The sequence below is a fragment of the Manacus vitellinus genome, unplaced genomic scaffold (assembly GCF_001715985.3).
Source record: "Manacus vitellinus isolate BGI_N305 unplaced genomic scaffold, ASM171598v3 scaffold_92_pilon, whole genome shotgun sequence".
NCBI lineage: Eukaryota > Metazoa > Chordata > Aves > Passeriformes > Pipridae > Manacus > Manacus vitellinus.
This window is the reverse complement of record NW_021940877.1, coordinates 861,053-869,042: the sequence shown is the minus strand read 5'-3', so window position 1 is coordinate 869,042 and position 7,990 is coordinate 861,053. Positions and strand designations below refer to the sequence as shown.

At 57.5% G+C, this 7,990-nt stretch overlaps 1 protein-coding gene across 1 annotated transcript in view; it reads right to left on the bottom strand.

Moving 5' to 3' along the window:
- Nucleotides 1–1,118: 1,118 nt before the first annotated feature.
- Nucleotides 1,119–7,990, bottom strand: part of IGSF21 (immunoglobin superfamily member 21) — a 100,697-nt gene continuing 93,825 nt past the window's right edge. Inside the window, exons 4-10 of the mRNA XM_029965236.1 lie at nt 7,252–7,370; nt 6,356–6,471; nt 5,666–6,113; nt 2,459–2,544; nt 1,894–2,086; nt 1,764–1,802; nt 1,119–1,363 (exon numbers count right to left, since the gene is read on the bottom strand). Coding sequence (XP_029821096.1) covers nt 1,290–1,363; nt 1,764–1,802; nt 1,894–2,086; nt 2,459–2,544; nt 5,666–6,113; nt 6,356–6,471; nt 7,252–7,370 — 1,075 coding nt within the window. The 3' untranslated portion in view covers nt 1,119–1,289. The remainder of the gene's footprint in view (nt 1,364–1,763; nt 1,803–1,893; nt 2,087–2,458; nt 2,545–5,665; nt 6,114–6,355; nt 6,472–7,251; nt 7,371–7,990) is intronic.

Below are 7,990 nucleotides of genomic sequence, written 5' to 3'. Positions count from 1 at the left end.
CTCAGATGCTGTTCCTTCGGGATGAAAGTGGAGCTGCTGATCCTCCCACATCCCAGCCAGTCCCAATCCATCCCTGTGTTGCTTCCAGTCCAAATTATAAACTGTGGGCTTTTGTGGCAGGGAAGAAGCTCCTGAGCTGCCGAGTGGTTGTTGGGCTCCTTTGGGGCTGGGAAATCGCTCACAGCGAGGTTGGCAACAGAGCAGGGAAGGGATGGAATCTGCTTAATAATAATTAATCATAATAGTAATAATGATGCTTAGCACTCGTCCGGGGCTTTGGGAAGATGAAGTGCCACACGGCTGCTGGATAATCCTCTGGATTAGGAGTTCCCAGAGGAAAAGCCAGGGGAGCGCCCCTGGGATCCCTTGGGATCCTTTCCCCCCTGCATCTGCTCTCCAGGGATCCCGGATGCTCTCAGGGTACCACGGGGCAGGAAAACAGGGAAAACTCTGGGTATCCTCCGTAGGCATCCTCCAGTGCTGGGCAGGACTGGGACGAACCCACCTGGGTTTTGCCATCCTGCAGCAGGACTAACGCCCTGCCGGGACTGGGGGCCACGGGAATATTGGGGATCTGTCTGTGCTGGACCATTATCCGTTTCCATGGAGATGATTAGCCAGGAGGGACGGGGAGGGTGGCACGGAGCAGGGGTGGGTGCAGGCTGGTGCCTGATGGGACCCGCTGCCCGCTCATGTGTGAGCACTGACATTTTGGGTCGGGAGCTGCCTGTCACTTGTGATTCGCCACCAGCCCGGGACGAGTGCTGTGCATGGCCCTGGCTCCCAGCAAAGCCGCTTCCCCCAGCCCAGCCTCAGAGAAGGCCAGTGATCCGCAGCTTTTGGGCTCCCAGCGCTGCCACTCACACGTGTGTGGGCTTGTCCCCAACCTCCCTCACGCTGGGGACACGTGCAGGGCCTTCCCCTGTGGATCTGGAGCATCTTGGTGCAGTGGGAACAGTGTAACCAGATTTTTCCAGGGGAAATTTGGTCCTTGAATCATAGACATCCCCCATCCCCCTCCAAGACCTCACAAAGCCTGCGGGTACCCTGAGACAGCGCTGGGAACCCCAGCACAAGGTAAAACATTAATTACAACCTTCTACCAGGGGAGGTTTTTCTTTTTCCCTTTAATTAAATTGTCTGAGGAAGCCAAGACACAGAACGGGAAGAGATTGAGACTGTAAATAGATTAGAAAAAAAAAAGAGCGAGAGAACCGATGGACGGAGGTGGAGATGCCGGGTGGAGCCGTATGGAGGAGGAAGAGGAGGAGGAAGAGGCAGGTGAAGCTTCACGTGAGCTCCAGGATCACTGTCAGGGTGAGCGCCAAAACTAACCTGAAGCCGCAGTGGCCAGTAAGTGAACCTGGAGAGGAGGAGAAAAGGATGGGCAGGTCATGGAGCTGCGTCTCGCTGCTTGGGCTCAAAGCAGGATGGGGGACACCGCTTTTTGGGGGGAAATTCCCCCTTCTAAACTTGCTATGGAGGTTGTGTGGGGTGGGAAGCAGGTCAAGGATGTTGTGGAGAGCATCTGCAGGGACCCTTTTGGTCCAGGTATATCCCTGATGCCAAGGGGGAGGGCTTGGGATAAGGCCAGGAGGGATGGCCAAGGGCTTGGAATGAGGCAAGGAGAGATGGCCACGGGCTTGGGACAAGGCAAGGGGAGATGGCCACGGGCTTGGGACAAGGCAAGGAGAGATCCTCTCTGCACAGTCCTTCCCTCCCCGGGTGCTCTGTGTTGAAGCACCGGTGCCACCACCACTCACCGTTGGAGTCTTCTGGTCCTCTGGGAATATTTGGATTTTCTAAGGGGAAAGAAAGAGCAGAGAGACAGTTTTAGTGGGGAGGAGATGAGTGAGGGCATGCGGAGGGGGGGTGAGCCCGTGGTGAGCGCACCGAAGACGATGAGGCGGGTGTGGGTGTCGGTGGAGCCCAGCGGGTTCTGGGCGGTGCAGCGGTACATGGAGCCGTTGAGCTCGGCCGGCACCCGCTCCAGCACCAGCTCCTTCCCGTCGTGCTCGGCGCTGCCGTCGAGGAGCCGGCTCCCCACTCGTGTCCAGGTGAAGAGGGGCTCTGGGAAGACTTCGTTCTGCAGGGAGATGGTGGGGGGTGAGATGGGACAGAGAGCGAGCAAACCCCGTCTTGTGCCTGGAGCAAGGATGGGGTGCAGCTGAAAGCCTGGAGTCCTGGAATGGTTTGGGTTGGGAAGGACCATAAGGCTCATCTCCTCCCACCCCCTGCCACGGGCAGGGACACCTTCCACTAGCCCAGGTTGCTCCGAGCCCCGTCCAACCTGGCCTTGGACACTTCCAGGAATAGGGTGTCGACAACTTCCCTGGGCAACCTGTTCCAACATAGGGACCATGATGCAACCCAAGGCCACCAAGCCAACCCCACAAAGTGCTGGTGGGGATGCAAGGCTGTCCCTTGGCATGGCACCACCTCTGCAGCGGGTGCTGACCTGGAATCCCTGCACCAGGATCCGCACGGTGTCTCCGACGCGGGCTCTCGTCGGGGTCATCGTGATCTTCGGGCCCTTGGGAGCAACTGCGAGGGAAGGGGACAAGGGACATCAGCAGAGCACAACATTCCCGGGGCCCTTGGCTGGAGTTAACGAGGCTTTGATGGATAACCACGGTGAGGGGGTGGATCCAGCCCAGGGGGCCTGGTGGCCCCGTGAGTGATGAACAGACTGAGTGACGTCTGAGTGACTGATGGACAGGTAGGAAAGGACCCCGCAGGTGGAAGAACGGGAAGAGTGTGAGACTGATGGATGACTGTGATGGGATACACTGATGGTGAACGATGGATTTCCTAGTCAAGCCCTTCTCTGCTCAGAAACAGGTGGTGAGAGGGGTCAGGCTGGTTTGAAGCACCTCAGAGAAGCATCCCCAGGACGAGGTGACTTCAGCGAGTCACACACAGGTGGTGGTAACACAGGAGACAGTCACAGAGCTTTGCTGGCACCAAATTCCAGGCACAGTGTGTACAAAAGAGAGAATTCCTTTTTTCATGGCAGACTTGGGGTGTTCATCTGGTGCGTTGAGAGGAGAGGCAGCGATGCCACCAGCCCTGCTGGGGTGACACCACCATGGTGTGCCCCCGGCCTCCACCACGGTGGGGAGTGGGGATGTCCCTCCTGCCCATGGGTGGGATGGGACAGCCCCAGGAGCTGCCTGGTCTCTGCGTGAAAGGAGCCTTTGGCAGGCTCCAGGGGGAAAATGGGCAGGAGGGAGGTTGTGCCTTGCCCAAAGTGTGAGTGTCACCCCTGGTACACTCAGGCTGTGCCAGGGGTGGGACAGGCTGAGCCTGGACGTCACCTGGCACAACACAGAGGGACAAACAGCCAGCAGGAAGCATGTCAGTGTATGGGGGTGGACACCAGCCCTGGAAAGGGCATCCGTGCCCCGGGATGCTCTGCAGGGACACGCACCACAGACCATGGGCTGCACTGGCTGTGCAGGATCTGGCCCTCTGGTGCTGGACCAGGGGTGATGGGCTGCAGGTGATCACACCATGCCATGGTTGGCACCAGAAGGCAGTTTTATGGACCAAAGCAAGTGGTTTGTCTTGGTTTCAATGCAGCTTTTATGGAGAATGTATATATATATACATATATATACACATATATATATATACACTATGAATATATAAGCGGGGTTAACAGGGGATGGTGCTACAATGGTGCCCAAAAACGGGTGTGGCTGGTGCTGGCTGGGCACCCAGTGAGGTGCAGAGGCTGGGGGCACCTTAGGGCTGAGGAAGGCTGTGGCTTTGGGGGGGCAGTGTGGGGTGAGCTTTGCCAATACACGTATTGCAGTCCTGGGGAAGAGCAGCGAACTGTGAGGTCTTGGCCTCATGGGAGCCCCAGCGAGGGGACACCTCAGCCTGGTGAGCTGCAGAGGGTGTGAAAATGCAGGATGGAGGTTGTTTTTTGGCTGGTTGGATGCAGGAACAGGGAACACAGGACCCTGTCTTGGCAAGGGAGCTGCTGCCCCCCTTGTTGAGCGCCAACCTCCCCCGACCTCCCCACTGCCGACAACCTCACGCTAATTGAGGTGTTGGATGAGCTGAGGAGATGCAGCCCCGGTGCTGGGAGGTCTGTGCTGGCTGCAGCCGGTGCCAGCGAGACAAAGCTCTCCAGGAGAGGCCGCGGCAGCCAAGTGAGTGCTCCACTTGGCCAGGAGCAAAGCCTGGGCTCCTCCACCTGGCTCGAGGGGAGGGAGGCTGGAGCAGCCTGCCCAGAAGGCTTCCTTGAAGCTGGGAAACCCCAGTGGAGAGCTCAGACTCTTCTGACAGGGAGCCAGGAGGAGCTGGGGAAGCCCCAGCCGGGGTGAGAGACTGGGAGGGAGCTCCACTGAGCTGTTCACCAGCTTCCATGATCACCTGAGCAGCTGCTGCTCTTCTGTGGCCCTGGGAATTTGGGGAGCCAGCGGGGATTCCCTGGCTTCAATCCAATCACCCAATCACAGCTGGGGCCTCACCAGCCCCACAGGATGCCTCTGTGCAGGAGCCAACTGGGCCCCCCCAAAATTCCCCCTGGGATGAGTTGTGTGGTGATGGCCAACAAGAACCATGGCGTGTCCTTGGATCTGCTGGGACTGGGTAGAGGTGGATGGAGGTGACACCACTCTGGGGTGAAGGGCTGTGTCCCCCATCCCCAGATGGGCTCCTCCATCCCATCCCATCCCTTCCCCTCCCACAGTTACATCCCAGAGGTAACACTAAGGGGTGACACCAACTCCCCTCCACCAAGCACCAGGTCCCCAACACAGCCCTTCCCCTCCAGCTCTAACACCTCCTTCCTGCTCATCCCAACATCCAGAACAGCCTTGACTCCCCCAAACCAGCCCCTTTTTCCCCCGATCCTGATCCTATGTCCCCTCCCAACCTCAACCCTGTGTCAACCCAGCAAACCCTCGGATGGGAGGCCCTCAATACACAGCAAACCCCTTCTCCTGCCTGTTGGATGCCCCCAAAGCCCCCTCCCCTCATCCCTTCTTTTGTGAAACCCTTGTTGAACCCCTCCAAAACTCCCTCCCCTCATCCCTTGTTTTGTGGAGCCACAGCTCACTGCTCTCGGCCAGACTGAGACCACCACTCTCAACTGGACTGCAATCACCACTTTTGACCAGACTGCAACAGCTCTCCCACCAGCAGGTTTTTTCCCCTCTCCCTTCACTTTGGACTCGGGGGGGGGGCCCAAGGAACACCACTTTGTTCATGTCCCAGGGTGCTGGGTTATACATTTGGGTTTTGTGGGTTAAGACCAATTGTTTGTTTGTATAATTGTACTTATTGTATTATTTTATTTAAATTGTTATTCTGACTTATAATCTCTCTTTTGAGTTGAGTTCATTTCCCCTGCTGGTTAACTTTTAAACCAGCACAGTGGCACCTCTCTTTGGCTCACAGGCACCTCAAGACCCCCAAGAGAAGAGTAAAAATACAACAGAAAGGAAAAAAAAAAGCAAGAAAAACAAAACAAAACAAAAAAGGGAAAAAAGAAGAAAAAAGAAAAAAAAAAAGAAAAAAGGAAAAAAGAAGAAAAAAGAAAAAAAAAGAAAAAAAGAAAAAAAAGAAAAAAGAATAAAAGTAAAAAAATGAAAAATTTGCAAAAAAAAAAAGTGTAAAAAAGCCAAGAAATCCCCCCAGCCTGGCCACTTACCGAGGGTCACCTCGGACTGCATGGGCATGGAGAGTGCCGGGTGCTTCACCTCGCAGCTGAACAGGGCCTCGTTGTCGATCTGGGGGTTCAGGGTCCAGGTGAGGGTGGCTCTGGCCTCCACGGTGCCGTCGCTGACGGGCGCGTGCGTGTGCCGGAAGTAGTAGATGGGCTCAGCCACGTGCACCCAGCGCGGGAACTCGCGGCTCACCACCGTCTCGGGGATGGGCTCCGTCACCGCGTCCCGCTCGGCCGCCAGACCCTGCGGCGGCTCCACCGTGCCCAAGGCTCGCCCGACCCCCGGCTCGCCCTCGGCCGCCAGCGATTTGGGCACCTTGGTGTCGTCCAGGTCGCGGTGCAGGAGGTTGCGGGGGGCCCAGCTCCCGGCGCCGGCCGGCGGCTCCGGCAGAGGGGTGGCCTCGATGGGCTCCCCATCCCGCTTGAAGTACACCTGTGTGGGGACAAAAGGGTTGTGATCCTGATGGGGACATCGCCAGCATCCCCTCAGGTGGCTTTGGAGGGAGCCCCTTCCCAGGGTGAGATTTGGGGAGCAGCAGCCTTAGGAAATAGCCCTTATGTTACATTTGCCCTATAAAAGCAGCATGTATATAGGATATATTTTAGGTATTCCTGGGTTTATGATGATTTCAGGTATCCCCAGGAGGGTTAGCCCCCCCAGGGGGCTCAGCTCACCAGGGGGGCAGGTTTCCCTCCGGACACCACACACACCAGGGTGAAGTTCTGGGCCTGGTAGCGGCTGAACGGCGCGGGCGTGTCGGCGGCAAGCACTGAGATGGACGTCGGGGGGGCTGCCGGGAGCAGAGCGGGGTGTTGGCACGGTGTCCTCAGCACCCACTCATCTACCTACATCCCCATCCTCATCCTCATCTCCCTCCCAGTCCCATCCCCACCTCCATCCTCATCCCTGTCCCCATTCTCATATTCATCCTCGCTCCCATATCCACCTCCATCTGCATCTCGTTCCCTGTCCTCATCACTGTCTCCATCTTTGTCCCATCCCCAACTTCATACCCATCCTCATCCCCATGGGCATCCTCGTCCCTCTCCCCACCCTCCCCCTCATCCCCATCCTCATTCTAATCCCTGTGCCCATTCCCATGGCCATCCTCCTCCCCACATTCATCCCATTCCCCATCCTCCTTCCCCTCCCCATCCTTGGCCCATCCCCGTCTTCCAACACATCCTCATCCCCATGGGCATCCTCATCCCTCTCCCCACCCTCTCCTCATCCCCATCCCCAAACCTGTATCTTCATCCCTCTCCTCATCCCCATGTGCATCCTCCTCCCTCTCCCCATGCCCATCCCCATTCTAATCCCTGTGCCCATTCCTGTCCTCGTCCCTATGTTTATGCCATTCCCCATCTTCCTTCCCATCCCCATCTTCATACCCATTCTCACCCCCATGTGCGCCCTCATCCCTTTCCCCATCCCGTCCCCTTGCTCATCCCCATTCCTGTTCTCATCCTCACCCTCATCCCCATCCCCCTCCCCAGCCCTGAGGATGGGAAATGGAGCCCAATCCCTGCTGTCCCTTGGCCCTGAGGCCCCGCAGTGTTTCCCCTCTCACCCATGACATTGAGGAACACGTTCCCAGAGGCCAGGACCACCTTCTCCCGCGTGGCTCGGTCGTAGATCCCCACGTGACACTCGTAGGGCCCGTTGTCCGAGATGCGAACCTCGGGCAGGCTGAGGAGGACACACAGCACTCACCCTCCACCCTGGCCTTGTTTTCCCGGGGATGGAGCGGTCAGCCCCTGGATATCCAGGCCTTGGATGGGGCTGCTCCTCCTCCCCGGCGACGGGGATCAATAAACTATTAGTAAGTGCCCAGGCTGCGGGAGGGAGCCCTGTAATGCAGTTTAGCAGCTGGAGTTTACTGGCCCTGACAGCTCCTCCGAGGGGAAGTAATTGCATTATTGAAAGGAGACGTGGATGGGAGGGAAAGCACTGCCGGGAGCAGAAACCCGTGACCGTGGCCATCGAACGCCTGTGGAATGCCTGTGGAATGCCGACGGAACCAGCTCAGCCCCGCACCTTCCAGGCCACCCCACCACAGCAAAGCGGGCAAATAAAAGCATCAAAAGCCCAAACTCAGAGCAAACCTAGAGCACCCATCGATCAATCTTTTATCTAGAGACTTTCTGTGGATCTGGGAAAAACAGGAGAGGAGGAGTTGTGGAAAGGATCGCTGCTACTGGAGGTGGAAATGCTCTGCTGGCTGCAAAGGAGCCACTTTGCTGACTGGCAGCATCCGCCTCCCCAGTGGGCAGCATCTTCCCACCTCACTGGACAGCTGCATCCCACCC